Source organism: Tachysurus vachellii, chromosome 13, assembly GCF_030014155.1.
Source record: "Tachysurus vachellii isolate PV-2020 chromosome 13, HZAU_Pvac_v1, whole genome shotgun sequence".
Classification (NCBI taxonomy): Eukaryota; Metazoa; Chordata; class Actinopteri; order Siluriformes; family Bagridae; genus Tachysurus; species Tachysurus vachellii.
In genome coordinates, this window is record NC_083472.1 from 22,408,969 (window position 1) to 22,431,144 (window position 22,176).

A 22,176-nucleotide genomic window follows, 5' to 3' on the forward strand; every position below is an offset into this window, starting at 1 on the left:
GAGATGTGAGGCGAACGTGCTAACCACTAAGCCACTGTGACCCCCCTTAATTAGTCAATCTAATTATAAGACAAAATGACGGACGCGGACACACACGTGGTCTCATTTGTAGAAAGAAAATAGGCAATACACATTTTATTCACACTTTACAAAAAGCTACTGAAATCTACAATACCTTCAGCAAGTCAGAGTCATTAACAGGGATAAATGTGTCATTTACAATACATAAAAACAATGTGGTGCAAAGTCGTATCTTAACTGCTAAAAATGGTTTACAATTTCATGGTGGAATTTCATGGTTTTCACCGACGGCTCGGAGCTAAAAACGGGACCGAATTCGTCAGTCGGTCTCGTGTCGAGTGCCGACCGATCCCTTCCGTCTACTTTCTAAAAGCGTAAGAAAACGTGATGCCGATAAACCGACCGCAGAAGATTTTTACGGACAGGAGTCTGGAGTCGTTTGGTCCTAAAGCTGTGAACGTGTCGACAGAGATGCTGAAAAAACGGAAAATACGAAACGAGAACGAGGCCCCTGTCCCTGTCCACTTCAACAAAAGGAAGTCAAAGAGGGGAATCTAAGCTAAATGGCTTCATAGAAGAAGAACGCACCACGTGGCACTACACAAGACACCAACTGAATTCGAGAAAGGGATTATATAAAGTCAGCTCGGGTTATACGGAAAAAAGGAAGGAGAGACTTTACGGGACATGCGAGGAACGAAACGTCCGCCGACGAGTGGCGTTTTTCAAAACTAGGAAAGATAGAGAGCCCTACCACAGATGCTTTAGCTACAAAAATAACGTTTTGTTTTTTTTTTTAATAATATTACAGACCTGATTCCTTTGCGTAGTACAGTAGTTCAGGGGGGTAAAAGGGTATTATAAAGGAGAAGGGGGGGAAAAATTAAAGCCATAAAATGGTGGTGTTAAGGATGAGAGGTTGTACAGGCGATCGCTGGTAGTGCAAGATAAGGACACGCCGAGGCACGACGCGGACCTCGACGACACGGAAATGACTCTGGGAAGGGAAGGGAGTTGGGGGGGTGGTGTTGACGTATGACTAGAGTTAAGTTTAACAGGAAGGAAGCGGGAAACCTAACGAAGCGAAACATCACCGAGTGCAAGAGTGCGTGGCAGCGACGCCTGGGAACAACCTCTTCAACCTTTTTTTTTTTTTTTTTTTTTTTTTTTTTCCTTTTCTTTTTTTTTTTTTTTTAAAAACAAGCTGGTAAATTGGATTTACTGTCTTTAAAAATGCAGTCACACTCAGACAATACAAAAAAAAAAAATCTGAATCATAATTTATCTGTAGTACAAAAAAGAATCTTTTAAAAAAAAAAAAAAAAAAAAAAAAAGTCTGTGGCTCAATATAGAATCAAGTAGAGATAAAAGACTAACTGTGTATAGATACGTGTGTGTGAGTTTAAAGTATTTTGGGAAAGGGGGTTGAGGGAGGGAGGGGGGAGGGATAGAAAAGCCCACGAGGATTATTAACAACGGGGCGTAAAACTACTGGCCGCAAAAGACAGTGCTACACACCTCGAGAAGTTATGAGCAGTTTGTGGGGGAAAAAACGGAATGTTCTCCACTTTTCCACAAAACACAGTGAACGGATGCTGGTTGAATACAGACCCGCTGAAACCTTCCTCCTGCGCCGCGCCGCGTGGGAGCGTGCGCAGCGACCTCACATCCAACGAAGCTAAACATTTCCAGGTGCATAGCTCAGTCGCAAAAACAAACAAAAAAATAATAATAATAATAATAATAATAATAATTAAAACACAATATGATTAACAAATAAAGTTAACGGGCAACCAGTGATCAAGCCAATGCGTTCGAATCGTTCGCATCGAACAGAATTTAAAGAAGCCAAATCGATCGATCGCTGTGTGTTCGTAACCCCTTTCGGAATAAGTGCACTGGAGGATTTGTCGTATTTAAGCTCGTATAAAAACGTCTGCCACGGCTTTAAGCTTTAAAAGGATTACGCTGTTGAGAATATTGCACCGTTTTTAGGAGCGGACGCGTGAGACGCTCGAGTCGCTCCTGTCGTCCCGCGGGACGTTTAAAAAAGACTGGCACCCATATAAGCAACACGTACGCTTTCTGAAGCTGCTCTTAAAAGACACGCATAAGAACGAAAGCTAAAATCTGAGCACACGTGTACGTACAAAAAAGCAGAAACGGATGTGAGCTATTGCTTGTCAGATATTTCGAGTTTTTTTTTTTCTTTTTTTCAATCCGTTCAGGGCTTAGAAAGGAACGAGGAGGTTTAATGCACTTGGGTGAGGATTCAGGAATCATTGCTGGCTTTAGATTATTAAACATCTGACTGCCGTTGGCATTATGACCTCCATTTCCTTCAGCCCAGACTCTCTTCTGATCACAACCCTGACGTGTGCGAGCTAAACTACAGATACCGCATCCTGATACAAGACCACATACAACCTACAAACTACTTACGCCTTGTTTTCTTTTGTTTTTTTTGGGTGGAGGATGAGAACGACGATACCGAAGCGCTGTGGAAAAAGTAGTGATTGAACAGAAACCCATGCGTACGACTAGAAAACGACAATAAAACAAAGCTTAACGAGAGACAGAGAAAGAGGAAACCGAGCGTCTTTTAGAGTTTAGAAGCGAATTTGGCTCCGTCGAGTAAACAAGGAAGGGAAATAAAAGACATTCGAGATTTTTTTTTTTAAAAATTAAATTAACATAGAAAAAAAAAAGAAAAGAAGAAGAAGAAGCACATAAAAGAATGGCGTAGTTTCGAGGTTCGGTCGTTTTCAGTAAGTTGCCAGAAGAACGTGTCAGAGGTGGGAGTGTGCAGTGCCGCCCCCCCCCGCGGTGGCGTCTCGGGGCGGGATCTGACTACCTGCGCGCGGGCAGGTGCACCCCGTTGATAGGGGGATGCTGGGGCAGGAGCAGCTCCAGCTGTGCAAACAGGGAGAAGTGATCTGATGGGATGTGAGGGTGCGGGCAGCCTCTGATGTTGTTCTCCAGGAGCCAGTCGTGGTCCAGTGGTCCCAAGACACCCAAAACATTCAGCTGAGGCTCAGAGCAGAAGATGTAATCGATCACACCCTAGAAAAAGAAAAAAAGAACACCACGATTAATAAGGATGTGGATTCCTGCACAACGTCGTGCTGCTACGAAATGATTGGCTGATGAGAACTGCATGTTTCTACGATCTTGACAGAGGGGTACGAGTAACTCTGGCATCATTACACAACCCCGTTGCTGATTCTTTTCCAGCATAACAGCAGAACCTTTAATGTTTAAAGAAACAGCGCACACAAACACAATCTGCATATAAACAAGTTAAGTGGCCGATCACATTAAAGGTGACGTCTCCGTTGTTTGTGAAATGCTTCAGAAAACTGTGTCGGGCCGCCAAACAAAACAAAAACAATGCGAACGGGTAGCCAATGAGCAGAAAGGGGCGTGTCTTGTCAATATGGGCGGAGAGAGTGTTCAGTGCGCATGTGTGACATTAGCAGAAAGCGGTTTTAACATTGACGTGGAGGATAAAAACAAAGAAAGAAAGAGAAGAAAGACTTACGATAAGGTAAGAAGTAGGACGTGTTAATATAGGATCAGCTTTCCAGCGCTGGAGAGAACTGAAGGAGCAGGAAGTTGGTCACATATTCACAGATTGGAGTTTCCTGAGTCAATAACTCCTGAGCTAAACACTGTTACTACACAAATAACACCTCTTTTCTATCGTAGTAATGTAGAGACGCAGCTACAACCGTGTTTTGTGTAGTAACAGTGTTTAGCTCAGGAGTTATTGACTCGGGAAACTCCAATCTGTGAATATGTGACCAACTTTACTTAAGACGCCGAGGCGCTTTTTTCCTTCTCGATAGGTGAGTAACGTTGGTTTTGTTTTGTTACACAGAACTAATATATGTCTTTGTCCTTTACATGATTATGATTGTGTGTCATTTTTGGTTGTTTGTTTATCTACAATCGTATTGTTCTTCCCTTCAGCTATGATAAAGACACATTTCTTTCCATTAGTTGCCTGGGTTACGTATGTATGTGTGGGCGGAGCTATCGATACAGGGGTGGGACCCGTTTGGGTTAGGGGCGTGTTTGTTTTGGTGATTCCAAATGTCAACATTGGCTTTCCAACAACGGAGTCCCTACCTTTAACTGAGCAGCGTGATATGAAGACTTTCCTACTTAACCACATAACGTGCTTCTGTCCCACATTGCTCTGTTTATAAAAGACTCCAACATGCGAGACCCGAGCACACTTACCTTGAAGTCGTTGGTGTAGTTGGTGTAAGGCATGAGCCCGGTCTCGTAGGCACTCTTGAGCTTGAAGCCGTGCGTGATCCTGCCGTTCGACGAGCTGTTCTTGCCGTTGCAGTTGAAGTTGGTCAGACTGTCACTGTAGCGCAGCTCCTTAAAGTCTTTGTGTGTGCAATCTACCCCACCTGTGCTCAGGAATTCCACCACACCTGGAAAATACACATCGCACACGTCTTTAAAATCGAAACACGCCCACGGACGCGAAATCGCTTGTTTTCACCCTATTTAAAATAAACAGACAAATTCATTATAGAAATGAAAGCATTTCTGAGGCATTAAATTGGATGTGAGGACAAACCGGAGTCAGGCAGCGAGTTGAGATCAGCACACAGCACCAGAGGGATGGCGTTGGTTTCTCCAGATATGGAGGAGAGCTTGAGGCTGCGCGAGGCTTTGTCCACGATGTTCTTCACCTCGGACAGAAACATCATGGTCTGAACCAGCTTCACGTCGGAATACTCCGGGTCCCAGTGCATGTGGGCGTTGGCCACTAGGAGGAGCTGTTTCTCCAGGCCAAGGAGAGGTTTGCCCGCTGCGCACATGGGGGGGGGGAGGAAAATAAAATGAACAAACAGAATAAGAACGGTAGAATGTTTCATTTTACAGAGACTCACGTGTCATCTCCATCATTTCCCTGCGTAGCTCCAGCAGCACCGCCACTCCGATGTTGTCTTTCGTCATGACGCGATTCAACATGGCCTCCGAGCCCTCCGAGTTAGCCATGGCGAGCTGGTTAAACTCCACCGTGTGCTTCTGCACCATGCTGAACCTGTACAACACACACAAGCAGCATAGACTTAAACCTTCAAAGCAATACAAGGCCTTTAGCACATGATTAGAATGCAAAAATCCCACACGGACATGGAGGAAGTAAACGCTTTTTAAGCATCCGCTCTGAACCGCACATTGATGAGGTGCAACAATATTCCAGCGCTTTACTGAGCCTCTTTTTTTAATCCTGAATGTTGTTTTTTTGGGGTTATTGAGGTCTGAATTAAACCCCAGTGGATTTCACTGACCAGTCAAACCTAGGGTTAGTGTTAGGGTTAAACTGTAAACTATAAAAACACAAGAATAAATAGAATAAGTTAAAAAATTAGGCATCCCTAGGCTCGTGTAAACATGCTGGTTTTGTAAGTGTGAAATCGGTTGTACTCACTTCTCGGTCTTGTAGAATATTGCACATCCGTCCACGTGTTTCCTGTCTGACTCGGACATGGTCCTGGCTCGGGACTTCGGACTGAAGAATCCGTCGTACCCCTGCACTTTCAGCTCCACCAGGAAGTAGTTATAATACTGTTCCGTCTCCACTTCCTGAAGGGTATAAAGCAATGGATTTGAGAGAGTAGCATCACTCAACATATGCACCTTATCTTGTACACTGGAAGTGCAACTAGAAGCAGGATTTTATAGAACATTTTACCACTAAACTAAATCCTCCATTGATTGGTCAAAAGGTGTTGATTCGTTTTGTACCACAGCTCTGTTAGATGCTTGACTCTGATTGGTCAGAATGCGTGCATTAGTTTCGTCTAACGGCACTGTTTCTATAGCAACAAGTCTCTCTCTCACATACACACACACACAGGCTTGTACGGTGGACCTACCGCATTATCTAAGACTTATAATAAACAGGTTAAAACCGTTGTGTTTAACGCTTCATGTGATGATGGATTATTGTGTTAGATGACATTTATTTAACAACTATGAAGGTAGACTTGGTTTTAACTGCTCTTAGTTATGCTCTCTGTCAGGTGACTAAAACGAGAGGTTGCAAAGTGTGTTCTTATGTGCGATCACAGCTAGAACGTGGGTGCGAAGACGAACTTGCTTGTCTATCGGACAGTCTAACATTAAACCGTTCAAATGCACGATGTGTGATTATTAATAAATGAAACTTGTAACTGTGATAACTGCGGTCTAAGCAGAATGACACACTCCTCATACAACACACGTGCCACGTCACCTAACTCACCCTGCCACAGGGCGTATAAAAAACGTAAAGCACGTGCTCTGTTAATACAAGTTATTCATCCACATGAACAAATTTTTTCTTTTGTTTTCTTTTTATAAAATCAGACGTTACCTGTAAGCTGATGATGTCAGCATTGCAGCTGAGTATTTCCTGCATGATGACCTTCTTCCTGTACTCCCAGGTGAGAGCCCAGGGAGGGCAGTAACCGTACAGCTGGCGTGTTGCGTACTTGTCGCACAGTACGTTGTAGCACATTACAGAGAACACGGCTGTGTGGAAAGAGACGGACGGTGTAAACAACAGGCCTTTTCTTTGTCCCGTCTGCCAACCACCTGTGCAGTTAATGCTTAACCACTGGCACTAAGCATGCAAATCAGCCAGCGGCATAAACTAAACATGTAGGAGAAACGAGTACCTGCGGGCCTGACCCTCTCCGACTCCTGTAGCACGATCCACGACCTGGACGGCGGTTGCTCAGTTGGGACTAAGGGGGAAAAGAAAGAAATAAAAATAAAGAGACGCAAGAAACACAATTACATTTACAGACGTACTAATGCCGATACATTTAGACGTATTTTCTAGAGTCTACTCTGAACAACTTGTATATTATTTAATACGTTAACATTTGCTTTTTAATTGTGTCCAAGATTTATTTTACAATGAATTTTACATTTTAAACAGCCTTAACAAATAGATTTGTCTTTGGTCAAGTCACAGTTCCAGACGTTTCCCACGATGCCACACGGCAACCTGCTGAACTATTTGTGCAGTGGGATTTAGCTCCCGCTTCACTTCTAACTATAATATGTTTAAGCCGGTCCAGCTCACTCACCTCCTCAAATAGGTCAGCTTCCAAAGCTTAAACTTTCCTGCTGCTACTGCGATTGTCTCATAGCTAACCAACAGGTTATATAGCTAAACTTTTTCCTCCCATTAAACTAGCAGTTTCCTTCTGTGATGTCAGCAGGTTCCTGATAACTGTTTTCACAGAAATTAAGAACAAGCAGCACTAACTATCGATTCCCTTTCGGACCCCAGCGGATCTTTGTTGGAGAACACGATGATTTGATTAGTCACGGAATGCAAAAACTCAAAACAAACTCAAGACAAAGTTAAAAACCTACTGCGTTTAATAGCACCAGCGAGATTGTCCAAAAGGTAGTTCAGCAGTCGGCGGGTGCCGTCCGGTTCCTGGTAGAGGCTCATGAGGTCCTGTGCAAGTGGATTTCCTGTGGAAAAGGGGGAGAGGAAGCAGAACATGTTGCATCATCATCAATCTCAGCATCATCATCATCATCATCGGTATCATAGTGGGGGGCTTCAGGATGGACCACAAACCCACTCACCTTTTAACCCCAGTGTTTGTAAGTGAAACAGTTTCCCCAATTCGAAAGGTAGAACCCGCAACTGGTTGTTATTTAAAAGCAGTTCCCTGTGGAGGACACAGGGACATGGACATTTTAAAACAAACGGTCCACTTTAGAGAACTTTAAGCAAAATCGAAATATTTTCGGACACAATAATGAATACACTTATAATCAAACCTATAACAGAGCGCTGGAGAAATCTCAAGTCTGATTGGAGTGCTTTTTAAGAACAGTAACGACTTGCACAGGGATTTGAACAGCACACGTTAAGATGTTCTGTAAGACGACATTTGTTTAACTCGTGGAAAGAGTCTCCGGCGCAAGTGCTTCGTACAAGTCAGAGGTAAAGCACAGACTGGGGTTTTGTGCTTATCAGGTTCTTGGTAAAATGCTAAGCTGATGTTTCATGTTCCATGCTGTTAAAAGCAACAAGTAAGGCTTTTTTGTTCTTTTACTAAATATCAATATTTAGTCCAAACTGCTTTGGTATGAGAGAAATAAAACTCTTCAAACTTTGGGGTGGTGAGTGTGGCTTCAGACCACACTATTGCTGATTAAATCCCACTTTCCTGCTCAAATGGTTTATGCTTTACTGTGACACTTTCCCTCTCTTCAGGGGACATTTGGTTATTCAGAACAGATGACAAATAATAACTCTTCTTTCTAAAAGTTAAAAAAAATGGCACAAACCTGCCAATTTATACACATACAACATACACAAGATTAATAACATCGGCTTTCGGATGGTCGTGCACACTCTCTGAACCTGAATAACAACACCGCCTACAGGGCTCGCTCACCTGAGAGACACCATGTTGCCGAGCTCAGCTGGCAGGCTCCTGATCTTATTGGATGACAAGTCCAGGTACACAAGGTTGTGTAGCTTGGCAATGTCGGGGGGGATCCGTGACAGCGAGTTGTCACTGAGGTGCAAAGCAGTGAGGTGAGTGAGCGACCACAGGGCCGAGCTTAGACTCCGCACTTTACCTGAGACACGAAGCAAAAGTAGAAAATCAAAACTTTCCTTTAACATCAACTAAACTGTTTATTTTAATGCCGGTTCAGCTAGTTTATAATTCAACAACTGGTATAAGAATCATTTCCAGATTAAGGGTGTATAACCAAAGAATTTTTATTTATATTAAAAAAAAAAAAAAAAAGACTGATGTCTGATGATGTTGACGACACTCGTGTAGTGTATATCGTGATATCGTCATTCTTCCCAGCCGTTATTAATATGCCCAGGACAAACTACAAGATGGATTAATACTCACCACTTATCTCAAGCTCAGCCCAGTGAGATTTTTTCCCACTTGCTGCCTCTTCGCTGGTCATTATCGTGTACATCCGCCGAGGATCCGGCGGCTCATATTTCTCCTTGGGCATTCCTGGACCACTGCAGCACAAAAGCATTTATTTACACTACAGAACACAGAGTCACCACATGCACTGATCAGGAAATAAAGAGGAAGAGATGTTCGTTGTATTGTCAAATTATTGTCCACACTAAATCTCGGAAAGCCCTGCGTACAATTTCTAAAGAATCTTATAATCACAGCTATGCTTTGACTCCGAGTCACATATATACGAATTATTTACAAATTGCTGGGGTGTGAAAGAAATAAACCAAATGTCGTTCCCTGTCCTCGATTAATATCCTATCACGAGAGGGTTTTTATTTCTTACTTAATTACTCCTAAATTCTAAACTCATTTGTTCAATACTCAACATTTTATTTACAGAAATGAACTTTATTGTCTCTGAGTTTATAGTGAAGTTTTCAGCACAGTTTGTTATGCATTTTAATTATTTTAGTGCCATTGTTTTTATAAATTAGTGAGAATTATCACTGGTTTTATCAGTTATGTTTGTATGACTTGGGAGGACAATAAATAAACGAGATTGTTTTAAAATCTAAAAGCTTGTTTTAAGTCGAAATCTTTTGAAAATACTGAATAATTCTAACAAGAAGTCAAACAACCTCTTCAAAAATGTACAAATGTTTTTTTTTTTTTTACTTTTACATCGTAAACTATCATTTTATCATTATCATATTATACAGATACATATTTTGTTATAAAATATAGGATAGGAACGTTTAATATATTTAATCCAATAAATCATAAGAAAGTCAGAATCTCTGGTGACTGAACAAAAACATTCGTGAAGCTAGTTGTTTATTTATTTAGCTAAACTTTTACTTATTTATTCATCATCACGGACACAAAAAAACAGCTTCTACGTGTGACAAAGTGAACCGTGAACTAAAAATTATTTACACCAAATTTTCTCTCACCAAAATTTGTTACGTAATTTAGCTAATCTTTAGCTAGCGCTCAACCAAGGAAGATCCTAGCATCTTGTGGAGCTAACGCTAATGCTAACGCTAATGCTAACGCTAATGCTAACGCTAATGCTAACGCTAATGCTAACGCTACAAAAACAATTCGGAGAAATCCAAAAGAAACACATTTCAGCTTCACGTTGCTAATGATTTTTTTGTATTGAATATTATCGTGTCTAAAACGTCCAGAGCCGAAATTATACCGAAGGTTTGATCGTGTTTGCTAGTTAGCTGCGATTTAATGACGCGTAGATTAGCCAGTTAGCATAGCGAGCGATTTCTGTCACAAAATCATAAACACATTACACCGGATTTCTTCGCTACCTTATTGTTTTTATTGTACATTTTTATTTAACTCTGCCTTGTGTGAGTGTGTGTGTGTGTTATTTTAAACGGTTTTCTTTAGCAATGGACACAAAGAGCTAGCTAGTTAGAGAGATAGTTAGGTAGCTAAAGAATAATCCCAACTAAACCGTGTTATTACATGATAAATGTTGACCGTGTTTTGTATTTACCTTTAAAAGCATACCAAGCTCCTGCAGTGAGTGAGCTCTGTGTCCGGACTCGGGATAAACTCGACTTGTCCACTGCTGGATTAAGGATACAGTAAGCAAAGCAGCATGATGGCGTGTGGGTGCTGTTATTTCTGCCTACATGGCACTGAAGGAAAGGAAGCTGGCTTTAATCGAGCCCAATTCACCCAGGTGCTTCATCATCATCATCATCATCATCATCGTTCTACTCCTCCTTCTCATCATCAGCATCATCCCTCTGGAACTGCTGCACATTCATAACTGTTTGAACTGATTCTATTTAAACTCATAAATCCTCTCTGTTCCAGCACATAGACTGGGAGGTCAAGCCTGGAGATCAAGAACAAGTGTTCCCCAACTTCATTGGTCCTCTTTAGGATCTCAGCACAGCAGTTATATTTACTGACCAGAGCTTCATGTGGAGGATATCCTGGGAATGATGGAGGATACACCCTGAAAGGGACACCAGTTACTCACAGGAAACCTCAAGGGGCAACTAAAGGGCAATTTAGAATCTCCATTCCACCTACTAGCTTGTTTTTGGGGGGGTTGAAGGAGCTCTGAGGACACCTACCTCTATATATATATATACGTGTGTGTATATATATATATATATATATATATATATATATATATATATATATATATATACACACACGTATATATATACATATTGTACAAAAGCATAATATTGCACAATATTGTTATTTGCACTACCATGCACTTCTCACACTTTATGTACATTACTAATCTGTCATATATTCTGTATTCATATTTAATACTCATACTGTCTATATTGTATCTCATCGTCTGTATTGTCTTGTCTATTATAGTCTGTACTGTCTGTATCTTGTATAGTTGTCTGTACTTTTAAGAGTCAAAAATATCTGGAACCAAATTCCTTGTGAGTGTCATCACACTTGGCCAATAAACCTGATTCTGATTCTGCTGATTCTGATACAAAACCAAAAGCAGTTGCAAAGTCCCCGGGAGCAGTTTGGGGGGGTAATGTCGTTGCCTTGCTCAAGGGCACCTCAGTCGTGGCCGGCCCTAGGGTTAGGAGTTAAACTCTCTAACCATTAGACCACGACTTCCAGAAGGGGCAAATCAGAGTCGATATTCCACCTACCACCAGTTTTTTGTGGAATTTTGAGGAATCAGAGTACTGTGTACTGTAAGGAAACTCATGAAGAAAACGGTGTTATATTTATTAATCAATCAGAGAATATATTAGAGCATATTTTTTATTTAGCATATGAATGAACTTCATAGCATTGTTTCGGATCTGGAGTCTATCACCGGAATGCTATTTGGAGGCTCTGGAGATTATCCAACCTGAGGCTGGAACACACCAAGATCAGGATGCCAGACGATCACAGGACACAGCGCACAGCCATTTTGGGTTGTTTTTTTTTGGGTTGTTAAAGGAAACCGGAAGACACACAAGGACACAGGGAGAACAAGTGAAACTCCACACACTCAATCCAGAGACCCTGGAGTTAAGGTGCATGAACATGACATAATTCTAAGCAAACTATTCGTATATTTAGCACATTGTAATATTCATTTGTTTTTTTTTTAAATCTACCCAAAGACCCAAAAGCAGTTACAGACTGCAGCGTTTTTTATTTTTATATGAAAAAGCACATTTTCATCAGCAGTAAGCTTTTTATCTTGGTTAGTGTTGCAGAGGATTCAGAGTCTGTCCCAGGACCACTGGGTGTGAGGTGGGAATACATCCTGGGTGGGATGCCAAGACACTATGCACACAATCGTTGACACCCAGGGGTATTTTATCAAAACTACCCACTTACTGGCATACATTTGTGAAGAACCTTGATGAAAAAATTTCATGGATCTGGAGATTCATAGAAACATGCCATAGACAGTAACCTGAGCTCAGTATCATGCTTGGTACCGTGAGCCCCGAGGCATCGATGCTTTATTTTCACATAAGAGCCAACTTTAGTAAACACTTTATCCAGCTCTGCCGGATCCAGAGTCTATCCCGGGAATCCTGGGCATCAGACAGGAATACAATAGGCTTACTCTTCATATTTAATATTATATATTAGCACGTTAAAATACTTTACCTGCAAGTAAGGAATCTGGAAGGTGTCGTAGTATTTGTGTTTGTTATGTAAAGGGTTTTACAAAGAAGAATTTCTGGACAATGTTTTTACAACAAAATTTTACTCACTTGATCTCTGTACAAAACAACCTCATTTAAGTCAATTGAGCGATTTAAATAGTCAGCAAGCATCCTCGAAGGAATACTTAATCTAAAACCTTTAAATATTATGCTGATACATTTTATACAAAAATAATCTTTATTGTAATTACAATTTACAATACTATTGTATTCGGTTTCATTATTGCAGAGAGATACTCAGTAAGTGTTCTTGAAGCTGGGATAATGACTCTTGGATTTGGGAGGGAAGATCGTGGCCGAGGTCCTCGACGGCGCGGGACAGAAACGCCTCGGCCGCTTCTTGGACTGCGGCTCGAGTCACCCGGTCGTTCTGGGTCCATATGGGAGTACGGGTCAACTTGAACCGCTCCGTAATGGAGTAGCGAAGATGACCTGATGGACAGAAAGTTAAGATTCACGTTAAATAAGCTTCTGAGTTCCGTTCTCCTTCTTTATTTCTTCCTCTAGGAATAGCTACCGAATGTACAAGGAGAGGGAAAGGTTTAGTTTTGTACCTGTTATCACTTCTTGATAGCTGAGCATGAGCATCCACACGAGCTGCAGGAGCTCATCCCACCTTCTCCATCTCTCTGTGCCGTCCTGAGAGGAAGGGAAAAAAAAAACAGGAAATGCTTCATGCCCACAAATGAGACGTTGAAATTTTTTTTGCAGAAGTTTTGTTTTGGTGACAGAAAAAAAATCAGCAGGTGTGAAAGAAGACTTTCTCAGAAGCTATCTCGCATTTTTCTCAAAATCAAGGACACGATGTTCATCAGGTGTTGTGTGTTCCATGGCAAATGTCATGTTCCTTTTTTTTTTTTCAATCAATTTTAAAATGAAAGCCGATGCACTAAATCACGTGCCCGAATAAGACGATGATTAATCGAGTGAGTGTGAAGTGCTGCGCTCTCACCGACGGATCTGGTGCCAGCGTGGACGTGTGCAGGAAGTGCAGCAGCAGTTTGAAGGACATGGGCAACACTCGCTTCTGAGAGCAGGACTGATCTAGCAGCATCTCCACCATCTTACACCTCAGCAGGTTGCTCTGCAGGGTGCTTAGCAACAAAAATCTAGCAAACGTGCGGGAAAAGGAGAAAAGTGGGTAGGATGACATAGATGAGCTTAAAATACAGATTTATTACACACATCGTTTGTAATTAATCAGTATTAAAAATACAATAACAAGTGAACTGAAGCTTCAGTAATGCATGCGTCATCACAAACCAGCTTGGGCTCAGAAACTCAGTGATAAATATCAAGTGATAAAAAATGCTGAACTGATTTAAAATAACTTTCGCTTCTACTTCTGAGAATGTCGTTTTTTTATTTCTGATCTTTATGCATGACTTCGACTCTTTCAGCTTTGCTTTTATGGAGTTTTTAGTGTCAACAAAAGCAAATCACCTGCATGGCATTTGTTAACACACGAACATCAGCATGTTCTAAAAGCTACCTCTGATAGAAAGCTTCGGTTTGGTTTGGATTACTGTACCTAAAGATCAATAAGTAAGGCCCAGTGTTGGCAGTTTCTCCTTTCTTTTTACCTGAGCCTTCTGCACGGTGCCATGCTGTTGAGGTTGTTACATAGCTCCTCAGAGAGCTTAGTGGAGCTGCGGGTGGGTGTGAGGTCCACCTCCATGGCCAATAAGAGCATCCTCTGCAGAATTAGCAGCATCCTGCAGACATCATAAATACATGTAATGAGAGTTAGCGGTGCTGATAATATTTAATCATCGTCTTATAATGTCATTATTACATGCAGTTCAAAATATCTTCACTTAAACCTGTGGTGCTTTTAAGGCAGCATTTGTGCCATTGCAATATGATCATTCTTTTCCCCTGACAGGAAATAAAACATGACATACAGAATTGTTGCATGATGTTTTTTTTATTAGTTCTATATTTTATAATGTAGTCAGGGTTGTGAAGACTGAAGTTATCCACAAACACTGTACATGAGGCTTGAATACACACACGCACACTTCCACACACACACACACACACACACACACACGCCTCCACACACACACCTCCGCCCACACACACACGCCTCCGCCTACACACACACGCCTCCACACACACGCCTCCACACACACACACGCCTCCACACACACGCCTCCACACACACACACACACACACGATTCCACACACCCACACACACATGCCTCCACACACACACACGCCTCCACACACACCTCCACACACCCACGCACGCCTCCACACACGCCTCCACACACACACCCACACACACCACCACACACCCACATACACCTCCACACACGCCTCCGCACACCCACACACACGCCTCCACACACACGCCTCCACACACACGCCTCCACACACACGCCTCCACACACACACACGCCTCCACACACCCACACATACCTCCACACACACACACACGCCTCCACACACACACACGCCTCCGCACACCCACACACACGCCTCCACACACACGCCTCCACACCCACGCCTCCACATACCCACACACACACCTCCACACACCCACAGACACGCCTCCACACACACACACACACCTCCACACACACACACACACACACACGCCTCCACACACACACAGGTTTTAGACATTTAAAGCAAGGGGCAATGTTTTTGGGAAACTGGAGAACCCTGAGGACATCCACACAGACAGAGAGAACATATGCACCTCATATACTTTATCTGCTTCCTTAAGGGGGCAGATGATTGATTCCGGGAACGTTTGGGTTCCCGAGTGACAAGTGATAAATCAGATCTTTATTGTAATGACCTGATGTTTCATGACAATGTATTGCCTGCTTTTTTAAATTTATCACATGCATAATACATTTACGGCACTTCTAGTTTCGCTTAAACTTACTTGAGACAGCAATTCCGCTCGCTTCTTTGCATTTCTTCATCCTCAGACGTACAGAAGGACTGTTTAGCTACATCTAATAGCCAGGTTATGAGCTCCCTAAGAAGAAGAGCGTTACAGGAATGTTTATTAAAATAAAATATCTAAAATAATGAACGTATCCAAAATGTAATGATCTAAAGCAGATTTGGGACCGTGCTCATATCACTCACCTGACCTGTCTGAACCTATGATCACACGAAAGCATTTCATTAGCGATCGTGAGGTGAAGCCGCAACTTCGGGAGCTTGAACTGGAAGTCGTCTTCCAAAACCTGGAGCACGTACTGAAGCAGCAGGCAGCGCACTTCGTCGCGTAGCCTCCTTGCCTCTTCCTTACAGACACACGACAACGTCCAGCGCGTGAGAAGCACAGAAATAAAGTGACGACAAAGCTGTTACATGATAGCGTTCATGTCTTACCTACCTGTTCAGCCATGATGTATGATAACAACTCCCAGTCCCATGGGATCGTTAATTTGTCTGCAGGATGGTATCTGGATGAGAAGTTTTCTTGATTTAGTGGCCCATGACTACTTTCAAGCAATAAGTACCTAACGACCTGTTGCATGTTTCATCATCAAATAGAAAACCTTCAAAAACTAAAGAAAACCTCAACATGATTTTATTCCTGTTATTAGGAGTTTCTACTATAGCATCAAGAACATATTTGTACAAGTATTTGAAACTACCGTCTGAGCTGCTGTTATAAAAAATTAATCAATTAATCTGACCAATCGGAAGCGAGAATTCAACCGTGCTTGACAACTTTGGTGAGTGTTCATTACAAATACATTTCAAATAAATAAAACAAATCAAAGTGCAGTGTGTTTGGTCCTTTTGGAGCACCACGTCCATCATATAAACTCACATGGCCGTATTACCATATACTGACAGATGTTTTAACCTGACATATTAGCATCTATAACACTGTAATGATGACGATCACCATGAAGTTGTGACTCACTTCTGTGTCCTCATCAGCAGGTTGTAGGCTTCCAGTGCCAGCACCGGAGTGCACGACGGCTCCAGCAGGATTCCTTTCAGGAGGTGAGCCGTGATATCGGCAGGAGGGTAATAGCAAGGTTGGATTAAGTCGGAGAGGAGCTGCAGCGTGCCTTCGGTGTAGTTCTCTTCGATGGTGCTGTAGACCAGACTCAGGCTCTGCCTGCACAGAGGTTCGGCCATACCGAAGTCTTTGTTGTCCTCATCAGCAGTGCACTGTTAGAAAGACGTGGATCAGAGGTCTATTTTAAAGGTAAAACAGGAATAAGCTTTAAAATGGATTTAGAGTGAGACTGGCTCAGTGTAGAATAGGCAGACAGTCTGCATGCTTCACTGTGTTGAAAAATTATTCACAGCTTACAGGGATTCTGTAATGTTTGCATTTTCATCTGTATATCTGGCACATTTAAACAACTCCTTTAATACAGTTCACTACTTTCCCTTTCACTTAACTGAAAAACTGAAATATCCTGAACAACAACAACCACCCGTGTATTTTGCATTGAAGTCAGTTGTGTGTAGGACTAAATACCTAGACAAAAGTGACCAGGGGAACATATTTGAATACATGATCAGGAGACTCGCTGAACGTTTAATAATAGATTTAGCTGTTATAATAATCTACGCTCTTCTGGGAAGGTTTCAGATGTTGGAGCGTGGCTGTGGGGATTTGTGTTCATCCAGGTGCAGGAGCATCAGTGAGATCAGACACTGATGTTGGGATGTTGAGAAGGTTCCGTCCCAAAGCTGTTCAGTGGGGATGAGTCAAGAATCAGGGCTCTTAAGTTCTTCCACTCCAAACGTAACCTCCACACCATGTCTTCAGAGGGGACTTGTCATGCTGGAACATTGTTTGGGCCTTTTAGTTCCAGTGAAGAAAAATTGTATCGACAAAATAAATGAACAGACATTCGATAGAATTGTGTGCTCCAAACTCGCATGAGGTTCTCGCAAGACTCTGGGGAAGAACCACATATGGGTGTGATGGTTAAGTGTCCACAAACCTGTTAGTTCCACTGAAGAGAAACTGTAATGCCACAGCACGCAAATCCATTCTAGACAATTGTTTGCAGAAACCGTTTGCAGACAGAACCACATATAATTGTTCAATGTTTGACAATCTAAAGCATGTCGGTATTACTTGAGTTTTGGAAAAGTCTGATAATATGTTAAACATGATCAATCTGTTCATTAAACCCTGGATTAATATCTGTTGAAAAGAAAAGAAAAACACACTTTTGACTGTATGAAGAACAGCTCTGCTACTGAAGATACTTTAACCTACCAAGGTCTAACTTTAGACTAAGTCTAACCCACAAAACCGTCAGTCTCCACCCCTGAACGTTTGTCTATGTAGGAGGAGCCAGATCAGGCATAACGCCACCTCATGGTTCGCTACGCTACAGGGAAGAGGATCTACTGCCTGTGTGGCCAGATAGTAAGAATAAGACCTTTTTGTGAAGAAATAATCAAAGCAGATGTTTACCGTATCCTGATCTCGTGCCCCTAATAAATACTTCAGCTTTTTGAACTGCACCAGAGAAATTTGCTGCCCGTCGTCCGTACGGTGTTCCGAGAGATCTGCCGTGTCGGCGTCGGCATCGCTGCCGCTCTCCTGTAACACTGAAGCGGAGTCTTCAATACCTAACACCGCATGTGACGGTGGACTTAGAGTGTAAGGGTAATTCACTGGACTCTCCATGTCCAGATCAGATCCTGTTTCTGGAGAATCGCCAGCAAGGAGTTCTGTAGATGTAGGACTGGTGGGAAGGGAAGCTCGGTGTGGGGTAGGAAACGTCTGAGGGTCGAGATGTGAGTTCTTTTGAGTCTGAGGATGAGGTGATGAGGTCTGTGTGGGGTTTTTTTCCTGCGGTGCCATACTTTTGTCGACCTCAAATGGCAATTCGGTTTTATCGAGGCTGCACGATGTGTAGTTCTGGTCCTGGTCATTGTCGATGAGAATAAGGGATTCATCTGAAAACACAGCTGCGTCGATTTCGCTCGGGCAGTAGTACGCACTGTCGAGGCTAAAGGGCGAGAGGGTTTTGTCCAGCCAACTGTGTGAAGAGTCAAAGCTTGCGTCATGGTCGAGGTTGTTTTCAGCAGGTGGTGACGCCGACGTTTGCTGTGTGCGATTAGTGTCCTGTACTTTGAAAAACTCCAGGAATTCATTTGAAGCCTCCAAACAGAGAGAAATGTCTTTCAGACTTGAAGATGGAGAAACATTTACTGACCTTTGCGCGTTGCTACCTTGTAAACACGAACGAACACTGTTGCATTGCTTTGTATAAGAGTTTTGTTGATCGTGTGACACAGGAACAGGAGACTGACCATCATTCCCATCACCAGAGCTTAAACAAATCACGTCTTTCTCGAGATCCACGGTGTACTCCGCCTGGTGACGTTTCCCACGCGATTTGGATGGAAAGCTGACACGTGATTCGGACAAATTATTCAGATCGATGATTTCTATAGTGGAACACTGCAGTTTCTTTAGTGTGTGTGAAGGTCTTGGTCCGTTTGGTGAAAACGGGTTCTCTGTGATATCGATAAGAACCTGAGAAAAACAGGAGCACAAAAATATGTTATACATGATATATAATCTGTGAGCTGATCAAAACACTACTTCTCTCAAAGCTTTATTTTACACCAGAATGTTACTGTTTACATTTAATGAAAACTGTATATAACAATTTAAGATGAAACCAGTTTTTCTTCCACTTTTGCACGTCAAACTGTACATTGTGAATGAACTACAGGTAGGAACAAAAATATTTAAGCAAACATTTCTTAGGGAACAAAAGAAACGTCTGACAACATGTGCTGTAGAATTACATTTTATTACATTTTATTACATACTTTACATACTACAAGTATGTAAAAGGGGCAGATAGTAAGGGGGGAGTATGTGAAGGGTACAAGTATGTAAAAGGGGCAGGTAGTAAGGGGGGAGTATGTGAAGGGTACAAGTATGTAAAAGGGGCAGGTAGTAAGGGGGGAGTATGTGAAGGGTACAAGTATGTAAAAGGGGCAGGTAGTAAAGGGGGGAGTATGTGAAGGGTACAAGTATGTAAAAGGGGAAGGTAGTAAGGGGGGAGTATGTGAAGGGTACAAGTATGTAAAAGGGGCAGGTAGTAACGGGGAGTATGTGAAGGGTACAAGTATGTAAAAGGGGCAGGTAGTAAAGGGGGGGTGTGTGAAGGGTACAAGTATGTAAAAGGGGCAGGTAGTAATGGGGAGTATGTGAAGGGTACAAGTAAGTAAAACGGGCAGGTAGTAAGGGGGGGGTATGTGAAGGGTACAAGTATGTAAAAGGGGCAGGTAGTAAGGGGGGAGTATGTGAAGGGTACAAGTATGTAAAAGGGGCAGGTAGTAACGGGGAGTATGTGAAGGGTACAAGTATGTAAAAGGGGCAGGTAGTAAGGGGGGAGTATGTGAAGGGTACAAGTATGTAAAAGGGGCAGGTAGTAAGGGGGAGTATGTGAAGGGTACAAGTATGTAAAAGGGGCAGGTAGTAAGGGGGGAGTATGTGAAGGGACAAGTATGTAAAAGGGGCAGGTAGTAAGGGGGGAGTATGTGAAGGGACAAGTATGTAAAAGGGGCAGGTAGTAACGGGGAGTATGTGAAGGGTACAAGTATGTAAAAGGGGCAGGTAGTAACGGGGAGTATGTGAAGGGTACAAGTATGTAAAAGGGGCAGGTAGTAAAGGGGGGGTATGTGAAGGGTACAAGTATGTAAAAGGGGCAGGTAGTAACGGGGAGTATGTGAGGGTACAAGTATGTAAAAGGGGCAGGTAGTAAAGGGGGGGTATGTGAAGGGTACAAGTATGTAAAAGGGGCAGGTAGTAAGGGGGGTGTGTGTGAAGGGTACAAGTATGTAAAAGGGGCAGGTAGTAAAGGGGGGGTGTGTGAAGGGTACAAGTATGTAAAAGGGGCAGGTAGTAAAGGGGATGTGTGTGAAGGGTACAAGTATGTAAAAGGGGCAGGTAGTAAGGGGGGTGTGTGTGAAGGGTACAAGTATGTAAAAGGGGCAGGTAGTAAAGGGGGGGTGTGTGAAGGGTACAAGTATGTAAAAGGGGCAGGTAGTAAAGGGGATGTGTGTGAAGGGTACAAGTATGTAAAAGGGGCAGGTAGTAACGGGGAGTATGTGAGGGTACAAGTATGTAAAAGGGGCAGGTAGTAAAGGGGGGGTATGTGAAGGGTACAAGTATGTAAAAGGGGCAGGTAGTAAGGGGGGAGTATGTGAAGGGTACAAGTATGTAAAAGGGGCAGGTAGTAATGGGGGAGTATGTGAAGGGTACAAGTATGTAAAAGGCAGTAAATAAAGGGGCAAGAGGGTAAATTTATAAATGAGGCAATTAAAAAAAACAGTAAATGAAGGGGGCTGTAGGTCACATTATTATTATTATTATTATTATTATTATTATTATTATTATTATTGTGGTTGTTACTAAAAGTATTAAAACAGTAGCATGAGGTGTAATGGTGTTTAAACATTTAAACATAATGTTATGAGCTTAATTAATCAGTGGAAGGAACCTCTTGAAAAATGATTTGGATACAGATATGAAGATGATGATGATGATGATGATGATGATAAACAAACAGAAGTTGTTTAAAATACAAACAGCACGAGGATTAAAACAGAGGAAAAGGTCATAGCACGTGTGTAAGCAGGTGACTAATATTATAGTAAACGCTGCTTTTGTTTAGTATTAAACACAAACAAAGCCCTAAAGTCAAGAGTTAAAGTGTGTATTAAAGCTGTACTAACGTGTACTAGCGTGTCGACACTCTTACCGGTGTAACAGGCAGCAGTTCAGCTGTAATAAACGGACAGGAGCTGTCATCATCTCTACTGACAAACTCAACATCAGAGTCTTCTTCAGTTCCAGAACTGACGGAGATAACATCATCCATTGTGTACACTCAGGGCTTCGATATCCAGTTCAACCATTGAGACAAAAATAAAAATAAAACCTAAGCCAGTATGACAGTCCTGCTTCGTCTGAGAGCTAAAAACAAACGGAAGTATAAAAAAAACTTAGCAGTACACATTAGCTAACGGAGCTAGCTGCTATCTCTTCAGTTAGCAGTACGCATTAGCTAACGGAGCTAGATGCTATCTCTTCAGTTCAGCTTCATAAAAGCGAACATGTCCGAGTGGTGATGCATTTATATACAAAATTGACTCCTTACACGTCTTAAAAATATATGTGTTTAAAAAAACAAAGACATTTCATTATATAATGGCGAAAAGAAGCCCTTTGGCTAGTTAGCTAGTGGGAGGCGCGAGCTGAAGCGCTGAAGAGAAGCGAAATTGAAAGCGTTAGCTAACTAGCTAACAAGCTAACTAGCGCCATATATTAATACTACGAGCTAGCATGAAAAATCATTTACAACAGCTATACAGTTAGCTTAGATTAGATTCAAGCAAGGTTGTTACGTGAGATTATAATTAACTTCCAGTATATAATCGTGTTCCTCAGATTTGACCTGAGTTGTACATGTATGTATATGTGTATGTTCAGTGTGTCTTCCAAGTA

At 42.2% G+C, this 22,176-nt stretch overlaps 2 protein-coding genes across 2 annotated transcripts; both read right to left on the reverse strand.

The window, feature by feature from the left end:
- Positions 1-102: 102 nt before the first annotated feature.
- cnot6b (CCR4-NOT transcription complex, subunit 6b) lies at positions 103-10,732 on the reverse strand. Its single transcript, XM_060884774.1, has 12 exons — positions 10,522-10,732; positions 8,937-9,058; positions 8,463-8,649; positions 7,642-7,727; positions 7,420-7,524; positions 6,711-6,779; positions 6,407-6,564; positions 5,480-5,634; positions 4,935-5,089; positions 4,619-4,852; positions 4,267-4,469; positions 103-3,084 (listed from the first exon to the last, which is right to left on the reverse strand). The coding sequence occupies exons 2-12, from the start codon at positions 9,046-9,048 to the stop codon at positions 2,872-2,874; spliced, it is 1,677 nt and encodes a 558-aa protein (XP_060740757.1). The 5' UTR covers positions 9,049-9,058; positions 10,522-10,732; the 3' UTR covers positions 103-2,871.
- Positions 10,733-12,715: 1,983 nt separating this feature from the next.
- On the reverse strand, positions 12,716-21,932 carry simc1 (SUMO interacting motifs containing 1). The gene is made up of 10 exons (XM_060885551.1): positions 21,431-21,932; positions 18,118-19,188; positions 16,594-16,847; positions 16,054-16,123; positions 15,801-15,961; positions 15,592-15,687; positions 14,275-14,406; positions 13,644-13,800; positions 13,246-13,330; positions 12,716-13,123 (listed from the first exon to the last, which is right to left on the reverse strand). Exons 1-10 carry the CDS (start codon positions 21,548-21,550, stop codon positions 12,912-12,914), a joined length of 2,358 nt encoding a protein of 785 aa, XP_060741534.1. The 5' UTR covers positions 21,551-21,932; the 3' UTR covers positions 12,716-12,911.
- Between the last annotated feature and the right edge of the window lie 244 nt (positions 21,933-22,176).